We start from the raw sequence: 25,996 nt of genomic DNA on the forward strand, positions 1-25,996 counted from the left end.
AAACAGTTGAAAACCGCTGCCCCCCTAGCCAAGTGGTTTTCTGTTAGCGTAGCGTTCAATAGAATAGACTACGAATGTATGAGATTGACGTAAGCTGTAGATAAACGTATAAACGTAAAAAAAAAGTTTATCTGTAAATATTAGGTAACGTCGAATTACGAGGCGAATATCAAATATGAATGAATGAAATGAATGAATGGAAAGGCCAATATCAATGTGTAAATGCACCATCAAGATAATAAGGAGATTAGAAAGTGCTGAAAGGCTACACTACACTTGAAACTTCATTAAATTTATGTTGAAACATCTCAGCCTCATAGCCCATAGGAATATATATATAAAAATATATAAATAGGAATCCAAATTGTACAAATCTTTATTTTATGTTCGTTTTAAAGAGAAAGGTTTATAGTATATTATATCTCTCTGATAAAAATTTGAAATCCTTAACAAACAGAAAGAGTGGAAACAATCTACCCGGAGACCCGGGCGGAGCATTGCGATCAGTTTTAAATCATTCTACTTATTCATTCATTTGATTTTGAATTTCATTCCATTTGGTACTTATGATATAATAAAATTCTTAATAAAATATGAGTATTTGTTGTAGTAATTGTATACTATAACTAAGACTATAACTTTTAGCCAAATTATAATTAGACAGAAATGTTTCGAATAAGCAAATAGAAACGCAGCCAATTTCCTTTACTTGCTCTGTGCCAATTACGTGTATGATGTGTTGTTATAAATGTCACTGTCAAATGAAGCTTCGATAAAGTTATCTTGCGAAAACTAACTATTTTTGATGTGCTCTACCGATTTAACGAAATTTAAAGAAAAATGTTTGCAAAAACTTTGATATTTACTGTTTTAGCACTATTAATTGATGGAATAATTTCGAAAAGTGTAGAGCTAACTTTCGAATTACCTGATAGCGCCGAAGAATGTTTCTATCAAGAAATAGAGAAAAATACCTCAGCTTCCCTAGAATATCAGGTAAATATAACAACAATTATACTAATTACATACGTCGGTGGTATTTTCCTTGCCCGTATGACTTGAATGTTTGTTATTTATGTGTTATTAAAATAACCTATTTCTTTGATATTTGCTATAAATTTGTTACTTATTATTCCTTTTAGTTGTATGTTTTCTTTTCTATTACATAGGTTATCACAGGAGGTCAGTACGATGTAGATGTAAAAGTTGAGGGTCCCAACAAGCAAATTATTTATCAACAACAGAAGATGCAATATGATTCACACCAATTTACTGCACAACATACAGGTAATATAAGAACCGCTTTCTATTTTCGTGTTGTGTAATTCTCTTAATATTAATGTGATATATATTTTTAGGTGTATACAAGGTGTGCTTCAGTAATGAGTTTAGTACATTTTCACACAAACTTGTATATATGGAGCTAAATGTTGGACCTGAAACACCACTGCCAGGAGTTGGTGATCATGCAACTGTACTTACACAGGTAATACTGGCGTTTCTGTTGAATTATTGCTTTCTTCACTTGTTGGAACACAAATTATATTGAATAGATGATGTTGATGTTTTATATAATATGTTAATAGATTTTGTTAGAATTATTTAACTTTAATTTATTCTAATGTTCATAACAACTGCTTCTTTGTCACACTTTATATGAAAGAAATGTGTTGATAAAGCAATTGGATGATATGAATAATTTTTTAATTCTGGATTCTTCAGAAATATGTAATTTTTTCATTTTCATTGAATTTATAACAATAAAATACATTATACAAACAAAGCCACACTTATTTTAGTTTATTGAATTAGTCATAACTTTTGTTACAGAAACTAATTAAAACTGTTATGGTGTATTAAAATTGCTTGTATAAAACATTTCACCTTGAAAATGCATTTACACTAATATTGAGTCATAACTTTGCTAATTTTATTTTATTATTTTCAGCTTGAGGCATCAGCGGAAGAAATCCATTCAGCTTTAAATAGAATTATCGATCACCAAACCCACCATAGGTTAAGAGAAGCCCAGGGTCGCAAGAGAGCTGAAGACCTAAATGAAAGAGTTTTCTGGTGGTCTATCGGTGAAACAGTAGCTATTGTCTGTGTCACATTTGGACAAGTCATGATTCTAAAGAATTTCTTTAGCGATAGACCTACTTTATATAAATGATTATTGAAATAGTGTAATAGCATATTTATTAATATATTTCTTGTGTTAATTCACTTTGATTTGTTTCATTTCTCCCAAGTGTAATTGATTGCAAAAATAGTTATATGCATAAACATACCAATTTTGTAGGTATTAGTCAACAAAGAGGATTACCTTGATAGGGGCTGGTAAATGCAACTTTTACTCAACCATATTTAGTTAGGCCACTTATTCCTTCTTAATTTCAATGAAAGTTGTATTGAAAATATGTCAGGCCTTACCATGTTTATCTTCATATACAGAATCTAACAAGCAAACAAAAAAGCATAAACAAAATGATTTTTAGTATTTTGTATTTGATTTTACAAGAGAAAGACTTATAAATTAGATACTATTGTACAACTATAGTGCACCAAAGATTTGATCTTGTAATTTGAATTTATCCAATACAAAAGGGCTCAGATTAGCTTTACTGCATAAGATCTAAATTTAAAAAAAAATTTTTTCAAAGATATGACAATATAAATCATTTGAAAATAAAACATTTGTATTATTTAAAATTGTTTATGTATTTCTGTATAAAATATGATTTCCAATCATTGTCTTAAAATATATTATAATATGAATAAACTTAAATATTTGAATACAATAAAGCAGCATAGTTATTCTTATTTGAATATGCTTCACAAAATTATTATTCTTCTATAATTAGAAGGTTAGGTGTTTAGGATAAATCATACATTCATGATACATAATTAATAATGAAACACAATTAACTAAAAAATAATATAATTTGCAATTGTATATAGAAAAATTTAAAGAAAAGAGTTATTTGACAAAAGATCCAAGTCAACATTGTTGAATATAAAAACAATTTTTATGACCAAACTTAGAACAAGACTAACAAAGCGAACACTCCATTAACCAAGGCACATGGATAAGCTATAAGTGGTCTTTGTTCTGCATCTCCTGACATAGTCACAAAGAGTCTGCTTGCTGATAAAGCTGACCATATCACTGCTACACCTGATAATGACAAGCCAGCCGTTCCCTCCAAAGAAATAAATATCCCCAGACCTGCTAATGCTACCATTGGTAACATACAATACCCTAATACACTCGCTACACTTAGTAATGTAAATACACCTTCAGTACGACTCATTAGAGACAAAAGAAAATACATTAATATTACAGACATTACAGATAGGCCATACACGTAACCAAAATGTGCTTTATTGCCTGACAAAAACAGACACACAGCTAGAGCCAGACAAAAAGCTATTGGTCCTGCAATATCTGTATCTCTAAGTAAAAAGTTTGCATCATCAGCTTTTGACTGCCCATGGAATGGATTAAGGACAGCTAAAGTTTTCTCCAATATTCTATCAGGGTATATTTCTAATTCATCTAGAAGTGGTGGTTCATCAAACTCTGTTGTGACTGGTGCTGTTTCTCCTGGTATTGGAGCTGGCGTATATAAACTTGGGTTATAATATTGATTGTTATTGGCTGGAGGACTCTGCCCTTGGTCGTATGAAAAGTTTTGTTGTTCTGGAGAAAAAGTCTGGAAATCTGAAAATTTCAATAAACATTTTAAGTCTGTATCGATAAAATGTTCAGATAAAATAACTGCATATTTACCTAAAGTTTGAGCCCCATCTCCAAAAGTATTTGAAGTATTGAATGAATAGCTTTGATTAACGTCTGGCGGCTGCCATGCATAATCGTTTGTATTTTGAAATCCTGACATGATAGAAAGATTAATTCGTTTGTCTTGCAGTCAATAATTATTTATACTTTTATCCTTATGAATATTTATGCATCACACATCATTAAAAATTGACAATATTCACTGCCGATATAAGTTTTGAAAATTGAAATTTGACAGTTGACGTAAATTGATACACATCGCACGGCTGACCGCTGACGGATCTATTGCTGACGGAGTGACGGCATTGAACCAAGATTGAACAGATGATATAGTCCATGACAGAAGTATGAATACAGATAATGAATAGTTGCTTGTAATATGGATAAATCTGTGGGATAAATCTAAGGCTAAGCGCGCACGAGCAACTTTGTCTCCGCAACTATTTTGTCTCTCCTATGGAGTTGTTAAAAAGGTGCTATAAAATTGAATTACTAGGACTTATAGAATGTATATCAGTATATCATATATTCCAAAAGTATGTAACGACTGACCAGTATAATCTCTCCCATAGCAACGTATGTTATAAAGAGATTTTGTAGTGATAGTGAGTTGCCGGTTGCTTGATAAAATTTTCTATTCACTGCTATTTATCTAATAATAAGATAGCCCTGTTTTAGTTAAAGAGCTTTAACATTTATTTCACTAATGAACTTTCTTAATGAGCAATTAAGTTATCTGATTGCATTTCGACCAAGATTTAATAGATAGAGACAAGATACCAAGATACATGTTATGAAACTCGTAAAAAATAATGATCTCATAATTATTATACTATCACAAGTTATAAGTAACAACCAGCACGGATTCCATTTTGTTAATGAGTGTACATGACTGCGACGTAAACGTTGCGCATCTGTCACGCGTCCGCAACGAATTCGCTGCGCATCCGCGGCGTGTTCGTTGCGCGCCCGCAACGTATTCGTTGCGCACCCGCTCCGCTTTGAAACCGCTCGCAATCCGCTAGTGTGATATGTCACTATGAAGGTTGTAAGAAATAAAACACTTTTTCGATTATGGCATTGATACTTGTATTTCATGGTTACATGGATTGATATTTCGGAATGATTACACATTTCTTCAGTCTAAAAATATTTCTATTAGGAAAATAATAGGGTCAATCATATTCGCGATTACAATGTAATGTCAATACTTGTGAAATGCTTTATGAAATTGTTTTGATTCATAATATACTTATCTGAACAATATTGTATCAAATACATTTCCATAATATACTATCACAAATATTCATATAATAAGTCTAGTTAGATAATATTAAGTGAATGTGTTACAAAGATTTATATTAAAAGATTATTATTGTTTAAAAATTTTTTAGCTTTCTAACATGTAAACCGCGAAGTTCATGATATATCAATTAACTATAACATGTGTTAAAGTAAAAAATTATGTATTAATTATATATTTTGAAAACAGCGTTATTCAAAGCTTAAAAAGCTAGTAAGCCGTGAGTTATCAACAAAAATATCAAAATAAGTACGTTTCTTCTTTCATTTACGTCGTTTTCCTTAACAGTGTTTATATGTAATTATTTTTCAGGTACTATACTTATACATCATATTTACCATAATGCACTCACGATCAAATATTTTCTAAAGAAAATTAACATTCTAATGTTATAAAAATAACAAACATAACATTGATAAAACATAACTTACACAACTAGAAAATATATTATTAGAATCACCATTACGAATAATACTTATATTTCCATATTTCATACATTTGAATCATCTCGTCGAAATAAAATTGAAATCAAAATCGGAATGGATATTTTTCAAATGCATAGTAGCTCTTGTGCGTGTACCCGTCATGTTACATAAATTATTGTGAATTATTATCATTTAAAATAATGGCGAGTTGCTATACATAGGCATTATATAAAATTATTATATAAGGACTGGACTGAGGCTCATTATTAAGGACACTATGTGTCATACTCATTCATTTTAATAAAAGTTATTACACTATTTACCTATATAATCTTAGTAGCATTTATATACATTCTAAGTTTGTACATAAAGTACACTCTTAAATATTAGCCGTGTATAATTATATAGTTATGAACACACTAATAAAATGGAGATTACAAATTCCAAACGGAAAAATCATGTTCAACCAGTTATAATTTTGAGGTAATAAAACCAAAATTGAGTCAAATAATATCCACATATATATCACAGATTTCTAAGGAAGAGAATTTTCACACCGTCATGACCAAGGTCACGGTTGTGAAACTGCAAATATATCCGCGTCTATTACTTGAGTAGGTACATCATTTTATAATTCACTTCCTTGGTTTAAAACATTAATAATTTTCCTAATACTTTTCAAATCTCCCACGCACAATATTTACTAGCCATTCTACGCAGTATGGCAAATCGTCGATAATAAGGTCCTAATTAATTGTAAAAAGTATTCATAAAAACATCGCATAAATAAATAAAAAGCATACAATCTCAAATTACTACCCAGGTATATCATTCAAAAATATTACCCTAAAATGATTGTTTATCAATTATAAATATAAACACATTTTGGTATTAAACTTGGAAGTAATCACTGACAGTGCAATCGGCACCATTGTTAATACTGCTCTTGGGTTCTCTATTGTTCGAAATGTTGATTCTCTCGTAGCCCGCTGAGGAATCCGATCTGTCGATACTAGAGTTGTTAGTTTGGTTGTGAACTTTTTCGTAAGGCGGATCTTTTTTTGATAGCTCAAAATATTTAACACTTTCATAGTTCGGATCCTTTTTAGACCGAACCGAGTCATACCTCGAGTTGTTGGAGCGAACCGACTCGTATTTTGGATCCTTACACCTCAAGGATTCATAATTAGGATCGTGAGTATTAACACTTTCATAGTTTGGCTCTTTGGGTCTAACCGATTCATAATTGGGGTCAGATTCACTTCCAGTTGTGTAAATGGGGTCATTGGTCATCGATTCATAATTCGGTTCAATGGCCGCTTCATCATTGTTGTTAGGCAAACTGTTGTATTTACCCGATCTCTTATTAACAGTAGAATAAGTAGGTTGTACTTTATAATTAGAAGCTATTGTTGCGTATGGCGGCGTCGGTGATTGGTTCCTTAAAACTTCGTAATTGGGATCCGAGTCTGACGCATTATTATCTGTTTTCGATATATGTTCGTATCCCGGGTCGCTACTTATTATGCTATTTGGTCCACTATCAGACATAAGATGGTTCACTTTTAATAAATTATTGTTTGTAAAGCTTGAAGTTTGTCCGATATTATTGATATCTTTGACAGTTTCGTACCCAGGGTCTTGATTCTGTGAACTCTTCCGTTCTTTTCTCGATATGGTTTCATAGCCGTGGTTCACTGACTGTTTTCTATCTATCGTCTCATACCCCGGATCGTCGCCGCGGAACTTTAACGTGTTCTTATCTGTGTCATCTTTCACTTTTCTTGTCGCTTCTTCCTTCGCTTTGGTTTTCTTTAAAACTTTCGCATACATTTCTTCGACGTTTCGAGAGGGGCTTTCTGTTGCTCTTTCAGAATTTATACTCGTGTTTGCGTCGGCTGATGAATAGTCGCTGAATCCGGGGCCATCTATGGAATTGTACAGATTATCAGTGTTATTTTCCTTCTGATCTATATCGAAATTTAATTCCTTCGCAACAAGAGGCCGTATCAAGTCGCCAGAACTGAATCGATGTTTTTCCACGGGATAGTTACAACCGTAGAAGTCGGAGGAACTGACGCAGCTGTTGTTACGTTGGTGCTTCTCGTTGAGACTTCTTCTAAGCTTGTCGTGATTGAAGTGCAGGTCACCTGGAAATTATAATTTTAATAATTCCATGAATTTTATACACTAGCTTTTAACCTGCAGCGTCAAAGGAAAACCCGGAGGAGTTTACGGGATAAGAACTATCCTATCTATGTCTATCCAAGTTACTCTCTATGTGTGTGCCAAATTTGATGAAAATCAGTTCAGCAGTTTTTACGTGAAGGAGTAACAAACAAACATACAACGTATCCGACTATCGCATTTATAATATTTATAATACTAGAATCCATATTATTTATTTATTTATTTATTTGGTTTACCAACGTTTCTTTACATCACAGATAAAACATCAAAGTTTTATATAAAGATATTGAAAATAACCTGCGCTAGAGATGCGATGGTGTTTGGTGTCGGGCGGTGGGGGTAGCGGCGAGTTGGCCTGGCGCTTCTCCGGCTTCGGCGAGCCCAGCGCACCCGCTGAGTTCGAACATGACGACATTGATGCTGAAAACGTACATGATGATATATTATTTAGGAATTGATATTTAGAATATAATTGTTGACTTCATAGAAAAGAAATGTAATCATTTCATTCATGCTAATGCCTAATTTACAGGTTTATATTTATAAATTTATAGGTTTTCAATATTTTTTATATAACTATGTGTAATTTTTTTAAAGGTTAAACAGATGATATAATCATATCATCGTATCACAACAACCGAGATAATGGTCACATTACAATTGTGCCAATAAATTTCATCACAATAAAATCATTGAAATATAAGATAGGACGAAATAGACAAGTGAGAAAAGAAATTTTAGGTACACACCTTGCCGAGAATGTGTTGTATTTGAAGTGGAAGCACCAATTTCAGGTGGTGCGCTTCTCCTGGAAAAAAATGAAAGAAACAAATATGTTAGTAATCATGTCACTGATTCAAATTATAAACAATATAATTTAAGCACACATTCAAATTTGCCTGTGCAACAACTACGGTCGCAAATCACGGAGAATTTCGTACAATTACCTGGCGACGCGGGAGTCCCGGGGGTAATATAATAATAATAATATTTAATCTATCTCTATTACCACTGCGTAAAAACAGTTCTTCCTTTTCGTACGGGAGCTTAGATATCCGACACAAGTATCATATTTATCAGTGCGTACGCCGTACATGTCCGACCCCCCACTTCTATCACATAACACATTAGTCTAACCTGCTATGTATGGCCACTTCGTGCGTCACCGTGTTGGCGGCGGGCGCAAGGTGGTGTGTCGACGCAGTGGCGGGGGTTGCAGGGGTCACCGCGGGGTTGGGGGTCCGCCGCGTGCGGGGGTCAGGGATCTGGGCGTACGTGTCCGACCCCTCGCCCACGCTCGCCTCTTCGATCGCTGCGTACATTTCATCTAGAATGCGAATACAAAATATGTAAATCAAATTTTGAAAACATTTTCTGCAAGGTTGAATTAATTCGATTAGCTTTTAACATTAATGGTTATAAAGTGTTCATTGTCCTACAAAAATATTGTTATAAGTTTCTAGCTACAATTTTATACCTTTTCATTCATTAAGAATTAAAATGCAAAACAAATTTAAATTTTGAGCAGGGTATTTATAAAAGTATATATTTAATAATTTATCCTTACCTGAGTCATCAGAAACGGTGGCATAGTGGGGTTGCAAGGGCGGCTTGATGCTCTGTGCTCTTATATTACTGAGTGGCTCTCGAACCGATATACTAGTGTAACCCTCTGAAAACAAACACACATATAAATAAAGTAGAGAAAATGTTCTTACTCAACAATGTTAAATTAAACATCACAATTAACATGTAAGTAAATGATAAGAATTAATTAATTATTACCAATTACCGAAACAGACTGCATAAGTTTTCTTATGATCTTTCTATTTATAACAAACTTGTACTGTCTATAAAATAATACTTACTAGCGGAGTCAGTAGAGTCGCCGCTAAAGTGCGTAGTTTCAGCTGGCCTGGGCGACGGTGGGGTGATGTACGGTAACTCTTGGCTCGACGGTAGCTGACCACTTATTGCTACTGATGCTGATATTGGAGCCGATTCTGAAGTGTCATCAAATTTAATTGGAGCTATCGATTGGCAATAAGTTATGAAGTTTGAGCCGAATAATTTAGATGATTTGTTTTATAAAAAAAAATAGTGAAACTTATAGAAACTACTATTAAATGATATAAAAAAACCATGCTAAAAAAAAAATTTTTTCATTAGCCAGGGTCACTTACAACTGCGTCCATATATTATTCAACAAAAAAACACACTTCAATGACCAAAGCATTATATTGATATTTGATCGATGTCCAAGCAAAATAATTTATTTCAATACTTTATTGCATCGTACAACAATGTGGTTGAAATCACCTCCATTGCAATGTATTCACAGCTTTACAATCAATTATGTATTTTATGAAATGATTGTTAACAATACACGTCGATAGCTACAATAGAAACACGATTTCTGTAATGATTGTAAAATCTATTATGTACTCTTTACGATCTCGTGGAACATAAATAATTGGCCTGTAAGAGCATAATTGTTTTCATATAGGATACGTACCAGCCGCGGATGTTGTCGCTTCTCGTTCGTCAATCTGGATTTCCACATCTTCTGGATCAGTTGTTATTTCTACAGTTCTGAAAGAGAAAAAAAATATTTTTATGATTTTTTTCATTCAGATTCTACTCTTCTTCTCTCTCTTTTTTTTCATTCGAACTAAATATATTTATTAAAGTTAAGTCCTTAGCGATTTAATATAACAAAAATACACAAGGAAATATCCTTTTGTTTTGCGTCGCATGACTAATCTTAATTAAATGTATCTCATACCTACATCGGCATAGATATTTCTCCACTACAAAGGTTATAAAATACTATCACCGACAGGACAATGAAATATCAAAAGCGTACTACGTCTCTCTGTCACGACATATCATTGCTCCAAGATATCTTTCGGCTTTCCCCTATACATATTAGACATTAGGTAATTTATGAGCGACCTCAAAATGAAAGGTCAGTAAAGTCTTCGTATCTCACAACATTTTAATATACCTATGTAATATTTATGAATAGTAGATGCTATTGTTACTGCATCATTCAAATGTTTCTTTATTAAAAATATAATTTCTACACTAAGCCATGCGGTTTCATACGAGGAAAAAATATAAGTAGGTACATTTTACCAGCAATTAAAGTATTAAAGTAACTAAGTACAACATAATTTAAAATTTAATAAAGTGACTTTCCTAAAATATATTTCCAACCAGCAGTTTCTGATAAAAGCTCGTTCAAGGAAACAAACTCCTCAACCGCATTTCTTGGAAATTGGAACATAAATATTAGCTGGAATCCATAGAAATACATTTAAATATACATTATTGATGGAAATTAATGCGAATTATAAATAATGTTATACAATATGAGATACATAATCTGATCGCAGCACATGCATACAATAGAAATAATACGTTATCAATAAAATCATATCTCTTATAGATATTATCTAAGGATATAATCAAGTAGAACTTGAAAATAAACTAAAGCAGGAAAAAGTCTTGTATTCTCATTTCTTGTATTTATACGAGAGTCCTTATCGATTTACTATTTTTATTGAGTCTATAATTACGATTCAGCTTTAGAAGAGCTTGTGAAAAGATAACAGGAAGATTTCATTGAGCAACACGTCTATTAGGACGTTTTCTGTAAGGAGTTTATAACTTTTAAAAATATCACACACCCTGTTGATTAAAATATAAATGTTTTAGTTGCATTTAAAATAATTTAACTGTTTCTATTTTAGAGCGGGCAACTGAGCCTCGTCTTAAGAAAAGCGAACCTTTGAGTCTTTGTAGAAGTAGGGCCTCAGCAAATACGTAATAAAGGATTAGGAAAATATTGTAAATAAGATCTTACATGTTATGGCTTTCATTCTGCAACTTGGCATATGCATGTTCATACGGGTGATCTCTGCTCGACGACGCAGTTGCGGCAACCTTATTACCTGGAAATTAAAGATAAAGATTAATTTCCACAAATTTAACTATCAATTTCAATTGAAATACATAACAGCATTTATCTTGATCAAGTATTCCGACTGTCGGAACTTTGATGTGGCCATTAAATTGTGCTGATAATTGTCTAGATAATAATCACTGATTGGTATCAAAACAAACCATGCATTGGTTACTGCAGTAGCAGTTATAATAACTATACAAATAATTTTATTATGTATTATTCCAATTATTGTTCGAACTACACCTAATAAATTTAATTACCTAACAAATTGAATAGTTTTTTTTTCGTGTTTTCACTCCTTCTTAAATGAACTGAAACGTAAAACGCTTCTTTTATTACATTTGATATTAATTACATAACTAGATCAGAATAGCAACTTCTGACAAATAGAAGAATTATGCTTTCTTATGTTTCTCGATCACCCCCTTGAGTTTAAGTGACTTGGGAATTCACTTTTAAAATGAAGTAAATTGATTTCTTAATAAATATCAAAAGTGGCTCTTGAAATAGAAGCCTTCCTTTTCTGAGTCGAGATTCTCAAGTATTAGCTGATTGTAGATGTGCACGTAAGCAATATCGAGTGTATTGGCGGTTTTCTAAGATTCAATTAAAAGTTAAAAATACTACTTTAAATATTATTATTTTTAAATAATAGAAAAAAATAGATCAAGAGGCGGGATTCGAACCCGCGCCTTCTGCCATTCCGGGGCGACGCCTTGACCGTCGTTACGTATTATTTTACGTAAACATGGGTGGACGGAAAATTTACCAAATAATTAAAATAAAAATATTAAAATAAATATGAGTAGGTACTTACACTCTAAACTAGGCTACTATCTGCATCCATACCATTATTAAAATTCCGAAAATAGGGTCATTGCGCCTGTTCGCGTCCACATGCCTATTCGCGTCCATTTTGCGGATATCTTTTAGAAAATTCACGAAAATAAGTATACTTTAAGTAAAATTGTACTAAGAAAAATTTCCGATAATACCTCAATATATAAGAGACATGCACACATATTCAAAAAAAGCCTGCGCACCGCCTATCCTATTTAAAAAAAATATTTAATTTTGGCTATTAAACGAAAGAGCTAAAACGCGCGGGATTTTGAGAAAAAAATAGTGCGCAGCGTCGCGTTTGACGGTAAGTATCTTATTGTTAAATGTCAATTTTTGAATATGTAACTGTTTCTTTACTTTGCTAACAAAACATGGAATAGTATGGATTATAAATCAGCTTATAACTTTTACAATTAATAGCTAAAATAAGGTGGACGCGAATTACTACACCGAATTTGTACAACTTCCATTTTGCGTCCACGGTGGGCGCAAACTATACCTATAGTGCATGACAATAGAACATATTGCGTCCACGTTGTTTTTCATTACGTAGCAATGAATTGTTTGTTAAAATATGTATTTAAAATAGATTGTAAATTTTTGACTAAGACTACAAGTTGATAACTTAAATTTTCATACAATTTAATTTTCACATAAAATAATTTTTATGCTATTTTTTCATTTTAAAATGAGTATTCTAAGAATCAGACTAGTGTCTTTGAGAATGAGAGTCAATAAGTCTGTGGTTAAGAAAATAATAGTATAAACAAAAAATAAATTTAATAGAAACTAAAAAATAGGGTAGGTAGGTAATCTTAACAGAACTGATTATTATTTATTTACATAACGTAACTTTATTTTTTGTTAATTTTTAATTTTTTAGTTCTAATAATAATGAGAAGATAAATATAAATAAGTTTTTCCAGTTTCCTTACAGTGAATGTTGATTTTAGGGTTCCGAACCTCAAAAGGAAAACCCGGAATCCTTGTAGGATCACTTTGATATCCTGTATGTCCGTCTGCCGGTCTGTCTTTCTGTCAAGACCCTTTTTCTCAGTAACGCGTGGAGGTATAAAGCTGAAATTTATATTGAATACTCAAGTCTACGGTCCCTTGAAGCAGTGAAAAAATCAAACTTATAAGCCAAAGTAATCAAAAGATACAGCCGTTTATGCTGCAAATTTTCGCAAATTTCGACATTCGCAAGGGAATCTAAAACCTACAGGGTACTTTAGATGAACACAGACACTTGAAGATTGGTACGAAGCAACGTCTTATAGCACAAATAAGGGAAACATTGAAAAAATAATCATTTGCAGTTAAAACAAATGAAAAAAAACAGGTTAATACGGAACCCTCGGTGTGCGAGTCCCACTCACATTTGACCGGTTTTTATTAAATAACTATATTCGTAAATAAATAATTTATTAAAATCTAATTTTTATTTGCTGGTGGACGCGAACTGGTCCACAGGTGGACGCAAACTGGAATTTTTGGACGCGAACTGGGTAAAACGCCTAATTCTGCTATTTGTCTAGATAAATAAAAACCACATGATATTTCCAAGACAATTGAAAGTAAATCTTAAAATAGACTATGTAATGAACACGTTACATAAATTTTGCGTTGAAATTTGTTCTGGAACATTTTTATTTTCTCCTTCAAACTTTCCAACTGCACTAAGTGGACGCGAACTGGCGCAATTACCCTAGTTAATTTACTATTAGATTATTGAATAAAACATACATTGTTTTAAAAACTAAATTCTTTACAGTTCACATTTACATTTCAATGAAAGTATTTTTCTAATAGGATCATAGAATAAGATTAACATTTCCTACTATTCTTATAAATACTACTTCTTTATTAAATTAGTATTTACCTTCATCCAAGTTGACAGTTGCATATATTTCTGATGCTGTATCACCACTGTCATGTCTTCCAACTGGATGTGGGATTTCCGGAAGACTCCTCTGGCTGTTTTGTGTTGATGCCCTGCTTTCAAAATTTAAATCAGTATTTCATATGAAAATTGCATTTATTGAAGGAAATGATTAAAAACTGTGAAAATGATGATCATAAAAAGGTGAAATATAAACCTGATTATAGTAAATTTTGCTGTTTAAAAGACAATATAAGTAGATTTTACACAATAATAAGTATATTTTTACATTGTTAATATTAGTCTTTCATTTTATTACCACAGACCAGAACTTAAAATGCCTCTTGGAAAACTTCAAAAATCAGTATTTAAAAAAATGAAACAGTGTTTCTTTGTATAATAGGTATATAATATTATTGAATATATAGAATATCAACAATCAACATTTACTAGGAATATTACGATAAATTCAGAAGAGTTTGATGAAATTTATTATTTGTTTCACTATTATATTAAAAGTAAACTTTAAAGTGTAACAAATTAAAAATGCTTCAGGAAAAAGCTTTTTCCAGCAAACATTTAATACAAATACATGCAATGAAGCACTAAAGTGAAGAGAAAATAATGATTAATCGCCAGGCTAATTTCAGATAGTTCCAATTCAATTCATGAGTTACCATATTAATTTAAAATACCCATAGCTTAATAATTATTATAAAGAACTTAAAGCCAATCACTACAATAATATTATGTAACTGTTCCTTGTAAAATGTGTCATTCCTTTGAATGAATCCTTTAACAAATGACTCTTAGATTAAAAGATGAGTCATGTTCATTGTATTTTATCAAAGGCCAAATTATATTGCATGGCACATAGCAGGATAAAATTGCAAATTTATTTTCAACAAAAAGATCCCTTACTGGTCTATTTTTGTTTTCTATATATTTGTTTATAGTTCGCACAAAACAATGAAAGAAGATTTAAAACAACTTATAAAATGAATGTTAATATAGAAGCACCCAAAGCATGAAGGGACAGAAAACTATTAGTAAGGATCACCTGTATGATGAACATAACAGCATTTTCCAACAAGTCAAAATCATATGAAAATTCAAAACAATCGCTACTTGCCATACAGCAAAAAATATAGGATAGTTGTAATATAAAAGCTAAAATCTATGATTATATCCAACAACATCAAGAGGTTAATTTAATATTCTATGTTAGCCCTTAGGGAGTTAGGTTAAACAATAAGGGCATGCCAGTACTGAGACAAACCGCTTAATAGATGCTGGAGTGGTCGGTGTTGGAGATGGGGCCTCCTCATCCAAATGGATTTTGACCACTCCGGCTGTGCCAACCAACTCACTTCTGTTAAATATAATATATATTTTTAATGGATATTTAACAACTTGACTTGTATAAAATAATTACTAGTATTGACTTGAAGTAGGTACCTAGTAATAGTTACGAGATATATCTTATATTTACTACCACAAAAGGTTTCCTCTTCATTTTGAATTAAGGAATATGAATATTACAAGTTGTAAACACTTATTATGAATGCACTTAATCAATATGTTGATGTTCAAATATTTTAAAAGTGTTTAAAAGCCATATTTAATTGTAAAATTACTTACTTCTGATTAGAATTTTTGCAACCGCAAACACAGGCCGATAAAACGGTGACAAGAGTGGCAAGCACTCCGAGGCTTAAAAGAATCTCTATCAAAGTATACATAACAGTTTTTTTCTTAAACAAACACCATATTAATGTGAAATTGAATATATAATATTAAGTCACTCCTTTAAAAAGAAATGATTTAAGCACACAACTTTCTTCCATTTGTAAAGGTATGTAAATGTAGGGCACTAATAACACGACAAACGTTGGTGATAGGTACCTAGAGTAAGCCCGTGGTAAGCCCCACCTTTAGAAAACCTGCATTTAGTACGTAAAACACAATAAAATTGTAGTACAATTACGACCTTTATGTTTAAATTATAATAATCATGTAAGAATATCTCTGAACAGCTACGTGCAAATTAACATCAAATGTAAACTAAATAAATAAAATTTTTAGAGCCCGATTTGACATTTAGAATACACAGATAAGGTAGGTACTATGTAAAAACCACAGAATAAGTATTATTTGGTAAAAACTTTCTGTCATTTCTGAACGAAATCGTTTTGTAAGTTGTTTTTCTGCATAGACCTTGGCATAGACCAATCTATACTAATATTATAAAGCTGAAGAGTTTGTTTGTTTGTTTGTTTGTTTGAACGCGCTAATCTCGGGAACTACTGGTCCGATTTGAAAAATTCTTTCGGTGTTAGATAGCCTATTTATCGAGGAAGGTTATAGGCTATATTTCATCACGCTACGGGCAACAGGAGTGGGGCCACGGGGGTAAAACCGCGCGGAGCAGCTAGTAAAAGATAAATTAAAATGAGAGAGACTTAGATTATATTAAATCTACATCACACAAAAGCTCATAAAAGTTACTTTTGATAATGATAACCAAATCCATATTTTCGACGGATTGATGTAACTGCTATGTTAAAATAAAACGATTTAACGATATTTAATGGAAGCTAAACCCTTTATTAAATATACCGTTTATCAGATTTATCAGTTAAATAGAATATGTAGTGAAGCTGAGCCCTAGATCAATGAAATGTAACAAAAAAAATTATGTACAAACTGTACAAAAGACACTTGTTGCAAGTTGACATTTGACAATTGAGATCTGACAGTTCACAGTTGATACTCACTTTTTAAATTGATAAGTTTAACTGAATTTTAATTAAAAACATCTGGTTCATTGTACATTTTCGACTAGATGTCTTATAATTGGTGAACAGCAACCGCCGTTTCGTGAAATTTCCCACAATTTTGGCACGGTTCCATAAACTTGTTGTATTTAATGAAACTCCAGCTACATACTATAACCTAAATCAGACGCCGGTATGGAGGATAAAAGTGAAATATTTTCGCAAAGACTAATTCGGGCGGTTTTGTGGGATATTGGCTTGCAATCATTTCTTGCCATTGTTTTAGTGTTTATAATACAGATTGACTTAATTCATCCACTGTCATGGATAGCATCGACATTTCAAGATATAATAAGTTGGAGGATGGGACTTAACGTTATTCTACTCGGTTTGGTGTCATTTTTTCAAGCATTTATCTATGGCAAATATTACACCACCCCTGTGCCGAAGTATTTTACTAGGTTTTCAATGTTTTTAAATATTTTCACTTTGCAAAATCTTGTATTCACACTGTTATATGCATTGAATGGATACTTTACTATGAGTTTATATTCATCACTAGCCAAAAGTAACTACAATGTACTGAAGAAGATTTGTGAAAAAAGTGATGGCCAGTGTCTAAATGAGCAAAGTTTGTTCTTGCAGTTGGGTGGAATGTGGATGGGTTTATACTACTTCCTCAGTGCACACATTTTTAACAAGACTGTTTTGACATTCCCACACATATATCAGGACAAGTTTCAACAGGTGAAGTTAGTTATAAGTAATGTTGTTTCAAAGGGATTCCAAAATTCCATCAAGCCAGTTGCTTATTACTGTGTATTTTATTATTTATGGGGAAATAAGCCAAGATCTGTTGTCTCTGAAGTGTACAGTGTTTATTTAGAGGATGCTCCATTGGATAATATAATAAATATGCTGAGTTCTGGTATCTGGATTGGCCTTTGGTTTTATGCCAGCCTCTTCTTTGTGTCTGTTAATACAATGAGAACAGTATTCAATATAGTTTTAACAGAACCTATGAAATTTCCAATTGAATCTGAGAAAAGCTTGACGCTATGTGGAGCATTATCACAAAGGTCACAGTTTACTGCATTTCTGGGTGCACAAGACTTAAGAATTTTAGCCATGACTGATCCTGCACGAAGGTCTCAAATTTTTACCTTATCTCAACCAGGTGGCCACCCTAGGAATTGGAATAATTTATTGGAAAATTGTTTAACCATAATCAAAGCTTTTAATAAGGAATTGGAAAGCATTAATGGTGAAAACAGTATAACCGGAGTAAACGATCTGAGTATCAAGAAACCAGCAAATGTATCTCCTATATCATCACCGTATGGATTTTCTGGAACTTTACGTAACATGGCACAGTCTCCACAAGCAATGGATATTAAAAGTCTGAACAGAGATAAAAATGAGGATACATTTGCAACTGCCGTAAAAGATGAGTTTAATAAATTCCTTCAGAAGCTATGTCAAAAGCCAGGTATTCATTATTTCTTTGGAGAATTAATTGACACAAAATTGAAGTTCATCTTGTTGCAAGCACCTCCTGTAATGTGGACATGTGAGGGCTTAGCCCATATTGTTGCTCTTTCTTTGAAAGAAGACATGTATGGAGTTGTGCAGAATGATTTACCAGTTGTTTTGTCGGCTCTAATCACTCTTAAACAAAGCCTTGACAAGTTGTCAAAGCCTGGGCTAGTTCCAAGAAAACAGATACTCAACGATAATTTAGCTATAAGGACAAAGGCAGCTGTGCTATCTTCAGTTAAACGCAGCATTTATAAAATTGTCATCACATTTTCTAAATACATCCATGATATACCTTTAGATCATGATGTTCAAGTTGCTATTCAACCATTTTTAGCTTGTAAAGAAGCATAATTATTGTGATTTTATTGTAAGATTAATAATAAATTAAATTATTTTTGATACCAAAATGAATTTTATTACGCAATTATACCTATTATCTTATTTTCAGGTATTTTAAATTTAGAAATAAAACAAGGATTAAGAAATCTACAAAATTGTTTTAATATTCAAATAACAAATACATATTTCATACATAAAATGACTAGTTATTAATAGACTCAGTTTTCCACATTTACTATTCTAACAACTATATGTACTCAACAATAATATAATATACTATACAAATAAATTAATATAAAAATATATCAAAATAAAAATTGCTATATTATAACAATGAGGTTTATAATATTTTGAATAACTTAAACAATATTATTATGCTATAAAAACAGTTCATTGCTACATTCACTTGAATAATTCTAAGATCAAAGATTTTTATTGTTGACTAGATTATTATTTAGATCAATGAAAACTTCCTAAATATGTAGAATTGTTGAGTAGAAGATTGATATTTTAAACAGTGAATTTATAGTAGGGTATCTTCATCTCGTAGTTCCCCACTCAATACTAATGTGTGCTGACTTGTAGCACCTAGGAGAGCTGTGCGTTCCGCTGACGAAGTCACAGAGTCGCAGCTTAAAGATGCTGAGAAATAAGATTACATTATTCATAGAAAAATGTTGTTTAAGTTCTTAGACATAGATGTTATTTTTGCCTGTACGATTTACTCTTTATTATTGCAATGGCAAAAATAACATGCACCACTAATGAAGAAGATAAAATTGTGCAAGGAAGTCAGAGAGCGTAGTTTGAATAAATAGGACAGAATAATCTACATAGAACTATTAAGATAATACTAAAATTATTATCATCAGATTGAAGAATGTCTATATTTATGACCAATTATTAGCATGAGATAAACTATTACCTATATTACGTATACTTTAATAAGCTATCACACTAACGTTGTTAACTAATTTTGAACCTATTAAATATAATCAATTTTATTAAGTTCATAATCTGAACTAATAACAACTTTGCTGTATCTACACCATTTATATAAGTACAATTTTTCACCTCTAAATTAGGTCTGGCTAATGGTAAAATAACCCCCCTACTACCAAGTACTAAGTCCCTATTTTTAAATCTACTAAGTTCCTACTCCCTACAACCAAGTTGCAACTAGTAAGTCCCTACTAACAAGTTTCGGTACAAGCGAAGCACAGAAGGGTAGGAGCAGGACACAGAGGGGTGTACGGATATGGCGGGTACATACGAAGGGCGTTTTACCGTCGGGGCTGGCGCGCGGCGTCGCGGCGCCCGACCGCGCTACGCCGGGGGACTCCGACATTGACGCTTGGAGGCTGTAGCTCTCTCTGTATGGAACATTGCGTGTAATATTTTTTTTTATTTTTTAAATTTTGGTGTATAAAGTTTAAATATCTCTACTGCTATAAATATGGATTTCATGATGACATGGCAACCGACAGGCGACAGCATTTATCTTGAAAAGCTGAGAAAAGATTTGAAATTTTACAATTGTATTTTTCATTTATAACACAACAAAAAATAAATATTTTAGCTTGTAGGTACTGGTTAACTATCTAAAAGTTACATAACATGAAGCATAAAAACCGTTAAAAAAGGGGTTTGAAACTTTTTGTATGGACGCTGGCATAGGCTGGCATATCGACCCGCCGCCATTTTTATTTTTTTTCAAAATCGCGGCGCACGATTAAAGTGGTATGTATGGATAGAGGACACATAGACGAACAAAAAATGTCTCATAACATAGTACCCTAAAGCGTCACATTACCGAGATATTTGGAGGTAAATATTCACTTATGAGTACGACAAACACTAAAATTAGACTTATTACGTGTCTATATGCATAATATTATCTCCAAATAATCACTCCCAGGTAGATTATTATTATTACAGGAAGAAAGTAGGTATTCATTACATTACTTACATTTTTATGTAATGTATGTATGTTTTTATGTAATGAATCTACCTACTTTCTTCCAATAAACTGTTATTTACCTCCAAATATCTCGGTAATGTGACGCTTTAGGGTACTATGTTATTAGACATTTTTTGTTTGTCTATGTATCCTCTATCCATACATACCACTTTAATCGTGCGCCGCGATTTCGAAAAAAAATCAAAATGGCGGCGGGTTTGATATGCCAGAAAGTTTCAATGCCCTTTCTCTTCAAAATGATATGAACGCAGCAAAACTTCTTAACTTTAACCACACATTAATTATCTTATAATATACCTATATCCAGAAGTAGAAGATGTTTGCGAAATCTCGCTATCATATGACGTGTCTGTAGCTGGAGGTAAGAGGCCGCGACGTAGTGGAGTGCAATCTGCTCCCGGGGACGAACAGGAATCGGATTCTAGCCGGATCGAACACTGCTGTCAGAAGTGGGATGAAATTAATAAATACACTTGACTAATTAACCGACTTCAAAAAAAAGGAGGAGGTTATCAATACGGCCGGTATATTTTTTTTTAATCCAAATAATCATCTAGTAAGCTATGCAGATTTTAATAATTGACATGATAAAGCGAGGTACAGTAGTAGTATTTTTGTTACTTATACTTGTACGTAGTATATTATTATTAGTCTGTGCTTATACTTAAGAGGTGATGTCGGTAGCATTACAATTTGTAATTGTGATCGATTGATATTTGTTGAAATATAAAGGTGTGATTTTGATTAAGTACGACAAAAAAGTTCATACACTGTTCATTTTTATAAATAAATGTAAGGCTAATATTGTAACGATAACAAATTCGTCAATACCAGCGACAAAGAGAAAACACATTATTATAAAAACATACTTCTGGCTTGCTATTTCTGCTTCGTCGAAACTTGAAGGTCTTTTTGGAAGGACCATGAGACCTTTGCAATCTTGGTCTGTCATCGTCCAGTACATCTTCTCCACAAGAATCGCCCATTGATAGTGGAGATAATGGAGATTGCGTTGTTTCCCCTGTAAAATAACATGAACACCCTATAAATAGCTTTTTGATATAGAAACTATCATAACTGGTCAAGTTTAAAACAGACAAAACAATAACAGGGTTAAAAGCACTCACCTGTATTAAGTTTGAACTCGACTGATGATCCAAATCGTAACTTTTGCGCGTTAGTGTATTGCACGGGTACGACACTTGGTTTTTGTTCTCCATTTGTTCCAGACCCTGGAATAATTTTAGTTTTTATTGTATTTATTATTTAAAAATGAAATAATATGTTCTAAACCTTAGTCTTAGATTAAATGCCAACTTTTTTAGGAATGTTTGGACGTATGTTTGCTACTCTTTTACGCAAAAAAAAAAAAAAACTATTTGATTCTGTATAATATGTTCAACGCTAGTAAAACATAATAATTACCCATTTGAGTGCTTCCAACGCTGACGTTATTCCCATTGTCACTCATACGTCCGTTGTTATTTGACTCATATGGTGGCATATGCTGACTTGTAGTTGAGCTACTTGATAAAGACTCTGAAATTATGTATAACAGTTAAAATTACCATAGCGTGTAGATTAAATTACTTCCGGTGATATTTCTGTTTGCTTCTAGCAATATTGTGAACAAATAAAAGTAGGTATCCCATGTAAACTTATAATAGGTGACCAATCAAATGATTGAAGAGTTCGGATTATTTTACTCGAGCACGTAACATTGTGAGCAGTTATAATATTAATCGAATATAAATAGATTATACTATATCGATATACAATTGATCCCTAATTTTAAAGTAAATTTACCCCTTTGAGCAGAAAGTGGTGCAGTGGGATGATCAGGAGTGCGCGGTAAACCCGCTCTGCCAACCAACATGGAGATTAGTGACGGTCTGTGTTGTTGTTGCTTCTCTGCTACGTTCCGAGGTATTGCTTCAGAGGCTCGTTTGCCTGCACTTTGGCCTATGCTTTCTGCTATTTGTTCTGTGAAATATACAGTAAAAGAGTTGTTATGTTAGTTTATATGAAATTCGTATTGTGTGTATTGGGAATTTTCTAAGATAATTTCTTTTGTTTTGTTTTCTTCGGAGAATTGAAACTCCGATTTAACCCGATAGACATTTGTTACAATTATGATAATATAGTATCTATCGTGCTAGAATTAAAATCTGTAGAATATGTGAAGGTTTTCGTAAATTCTAAATTTCACAAATTGTAATGAGTGGTATGAAACATAAGTAAAGTAGAAGGAACTACGAGAGAACGTTATAAAGCGCAAAAGACCAACTCACCGAACTTATAATGGTCATGCGTGTCCCTCATAGTACGTAACTCCCTTGCTAATTCAGCAAGTAAAGCCCCACGTGCTCTGGCCGCGGGCAGTTTGAGCCCGCGCACGCGCTCGCGGACTACAAACTGCATGTGACGCTCGTGGTCGCCGATTGGTGGTTGGGACAACTGCATAAAGGATTGCAGTATGTTTAGTTTTATTTCAGTTGATTGGCATGGTAAAAATAACTTTTTAACTTCCTATTTCTTTGGTATTTTCTAATTTTTTTTTTCGCTACGTATGAAAGGGTAAATTAAAGCCTAAAACCGCTAAATGTTACATTATTCTCACTTTTGTCACTATAATTATTAATTGATCGCAACTCCTACTTCACCAAATATGTTTCAAATTCAGGAATACATACGAAACTCCTAAAAATTTTATAAGACGACACTATAAATAATCACATAAACAGACACCCTGTACCATTTATGGTACAGTTCGATTCAAACTTACTGGCGGTTCGGAAGTTAGCTGCGAGTGCACATTCGCGCAGATACACGTCCCTCAACCACAGCCTCAACGTCCCACTGATATCTAAAATAGTTTTCTGCGCATCGGATCGTACGATGTTCCGAGCCGCCAAGAACTTTGAATCGTACTGTACACACCTTATGCAGTATGAACGGCTGCAGCAGCACATAGAGCGGCGTGCGGTAGGTGACGGTGTGCTCGAGGAAGTCCCACAGGTGGTGCGCGGCCTCGTTGCGGCGCCCGAGGTCGCGCATCGTGCGGGCGATGCGACCCCACTCGCAGCACAGCTCGCTTGTGAAACACGCGCAGAGGACTTTTAGCGCTGGAAATATACACAAACTATATTTCCGCCCGCGGCTTCGCCCGCGTTTGCAAAGGAAAACCCGCATAGTTCCCGTTCCCGTGGGATTTCCGGGATAAAAACTATCCTATGCGTTAATCCAAGTTACCCTCTATATGTGTGCTAAATTTCATTTTAATCGGTTCAGTAGTTTTTACGTGAAATTAAGATTAAGATTAAGATGAAATGAATTTAGAAGGCATTGTACTGGAATTATACACAAATGAAATGAATTTAGAAGGCATTGTACTGGAATTAAATACATAAATGAATGTTTCAATTAAGAAGAATAATAATTATTATAGACCATAGATCGTTTGTGAAAGGCGCGAAGGGAACTTTTAGTGCTGGAAATATACACAAATGAAATGAATTTAGAAGGCATTGTTATAAACCGCACAAATAGCCTGTGAAACGGATTTTAACGCTGGATATGAAAGTATAGAGTTAATAGACGAGCCACGTCCACACAGACACCGCCACGTGTGAATCCGCTTATACCCTGTACAAGCTAGCTTGATCTTTTTTACAGATGTAATTTTTTCTAATCGACATAACTTTTCAATGATAAACATATTATTTACTAGATATTTTCTGTTTCCCATCACTAGCTATCAAACTATCAAAACGAACGAGTTAACTTGTGCAAGGTATACTGAGTATTTGAATTTAGATGGCGCTGTGACGTTTGTAAAACTGACAAACAAATCAACACAGTTTCACAACTTTAATACATTACCTAGAAAAGCGATCCTATACAGCTGATTGGACAACCTCGTCGTGTTTCTCGTGTCTCTACTTCCCGTAAACGTAAGCGAGTTGACTCTTGCATCAGCGGCATTTAATTTCGCGTTAACAGCGGCTAATTGTCCAGCCGGTGCCGGGGGGCAGAGTGCGTTTAGCACTACGGACACTATGTAGCTGACGTCTGATTGGCGGAGCGGTGGTACGTCTGAAGGGTTATAAATACTAATAGGTTAAAATAAAGAGATTTGTCATAGTTAAAATCAATTTGTTTTAAGCTAATGTGTAGCTAATGCTTAATCAATAATTCTATGCTAATGCAATATTGACAGAAGGATGTATATGATTTGTGAAAAATGAAAGCATAATATTTTCATTACTTTTTAAGTATTTATCTTTTATCAATCTGACTGTTTATTATCTGACTAACAATATTTAGTCAGATAATAAACAGTCAGATTGATAAAAGATAAATACTTAAAAAGTAATGAAAATATTATGAGATATATATAGAGTACACCTTTATATATTTTTTTTGGAATCGTATAATCTAATACGATTCCAAAAAAAATATATAAAGGTGTACTAAAAATACCATGTACCTTTTCTGCCACTCCCAACACGCAAACACAGTGGCATGAATAAGTTCATCAACATGTTTTCTGTTTTCTCAGCTGACTGGAATATTGCGCTTCCACCGCACATTTGCTCTAGTGAATAACTGTCCTGTAATTAAAAACATCACTGTTATAATATTTGCCCCTTATACTATACTGTAGGATCGCTTACACAATTTAATATGTATTTCGATTTCAAACTTCTTCTCCTGAGTAACGTATTTTTTTTATTAAATTGTAGTTATATAAATTTTATTTTTAATATTCCAATCAATCAAAATATCTTGTTTATAAAACTTACTCCAGTATTTATAACTTGCAAAGCAATCAGTCTAACAACAGTACTGCAGAAGTGGGGAGGTGGGGGTTGCGACATCAAAGCGGCTGTTGCTGACGATAGATTTTCACCACAATTATTTTCGGAAACTATTAATGCCTGAA

General features: G+C 33.0%; 5 protein-coding genes across 6 annotated transcripts in view; 2 read left to right on the top strand and 3 right to left on the bottom strand.

Annotated features, from left to right (window-relative positions):
• The first annotated feature begins 741 nt into the window (after positions 1-741).
• On the top strand, positions 742-2,227 carry LOC123695084 (transmembrane emp24 domain-containing protein 3). The gene is made up of 4 exons (XM_045640788.1): positions 742-996; positions 1,170-1,287; positions 1,359-1,486; positions 1,949-2,227. Exons 1-4 carry the CDS (start codon positions 841-843, stop codon positions 2,171-2,173), a joined length of 627 nt encoding a protein of 208 aa, XP_045496744.1. The 5' UTR covers positions 742-840; the 3' UTR covers positions 2,174-2,227.
• Positions 2,228-2,924: 697 nt separating this feature from the next.
• Positions 2,925-4,000, bottom strand: LOC123695083 (protein YIPF5). The gene is made up of 2 exons (XM_045640787.1): positions 3,794-4,000; positions 2,925-3,724 (listed from the first exon to the last, which is right to left on the bottom strand). The coding sequence occupies exons 1-2, from the start codon at positions 3,900-3,902 to the stop codon at positions 3,042-3,044; spliced, it is 792 nt and encodes a 263-aa protein (XP_045496743.1). The 5' UTR covers positions 3,903-4,000; the 3' UTR covers positions 2,925-3,041.
• A 1,009-nt stretch (positions 4,001-5,009) lies between these two features.
• Positions 5,010-16,512, bottom strand: LOC123695000. 2 transcript variants are annotated; one of them, XM_045640676.1, is made up of 11 exons: positions 16,057-16,512; positions 15,695-15,787; positions 14,416-14,528; positions 11,589-11,676; positions 10,236-10,312; positions 9,589-9,723; positions 9,288-9,392; positions 8,858-9,047; positions 8,470-8,528; positions 8,018-8,140; positions 5,010-7,680 (listed from the first exon to the last, which is right to left on the bottom strand). In XM_045640676.1, the coding sequence occupies exons 1-11, from the start codon at positions 16,155-16,157 to the stop codon at positions 6,422-6,424; spliced, it is 2,343 nt and encodes a 780-aa protein (XP_045496632.1). In that variant the 5' UTR covers positions 16,158-16,512; the 3' UTR covers positions 5,010-6,421. The 2 variants fall into 2 exon arrangements, with proteins under 2 accessions (XP_045496632.1, XP_045496633.1); XM_045640677.1 differs by lacking the exon at positions 15,695-15,787.
• A 662-nt stretch (positions 16,513-17,174) lies between these two features.
• On the top strand, positions 17,175-19,138 carry LOC123695116 (nucleoporin NDC1). Its single transcript, XM_045640847.1, has one exon. The coding sequence runs from the start codon at positions 17,388-17,390 to the stop codon at positions 19,080-19,082; it is 1,695 nt and encodes a 564-aa protein (XP_045496803.1). The 5' UTR covers positions 17,175-17,387; the 3' UTR covers positions 19,083-19,138.
• Positions 19,139-19,208: 70 nt separating this feature from the next.
• Positions 19,209-25,996, bottom strand: part of LOC123694879 (protein unc-80 homolog) — a 33,876-nt gene continuing 27,088 nt past the window's right edge. The window contains exons 57-68 of the mRNA XM_045640481.1: positions 25,857-25,991; positions 25,541-25,664; positions 24,934-25,146; positions 23,992-24,176; positions 23,343-23,508; positions 22,858-23,034; positions 22,477-22,590; positions 22,179-22,283; positions 21,921-22,093; positions 21,349-21,491; positions 20,358-20,443; positions 19,209-19,712 (exon numbers count right to left, since the gene is read on the bottom strand). Of these exons, the coding sequence (XP_045496437.1) occupies positions 19,594-19,712; positions 20,358-20,443; positions 21,349-21,491; positions 21,921-22,093; positions 22,179-22,283; positions 22,477-22,590; positions 22,858-23,034; positions 23,343-23,508; positions 23,992-24,176; positions 24,934-25,146; positions 25,541-25,664; positions 25,857-25,991 (1,740 nt within the window). The 3' untranslated portion in view covers positions 19,209-19,593. The remainder of the gene's footprint in view (positions 19,713-20,357; positions 20,444-21,348; positions 21,492-21,920; positions 22,094-22,178; positions 22,284-22,476; positions 22,591-22,857; positions 23,035-23,342; positions 23,509-23,991; positions 24,177-24,933; positions 25,147-25,540; positions 25,665-25,856; positions 25,992-25,996) is intronic.

Source organism: Colias croceus, chromosome 10, assembly GCF_905220415.1.
Source record: "Colias croceus chromosome 10, ilColCroc2.1".
Taxonomy (NCBI): Eukaryota; Metazoa; Arthropoda; class Insecta; order Lepidoptera; family Pieridae; genus Colias; species Colias croceus.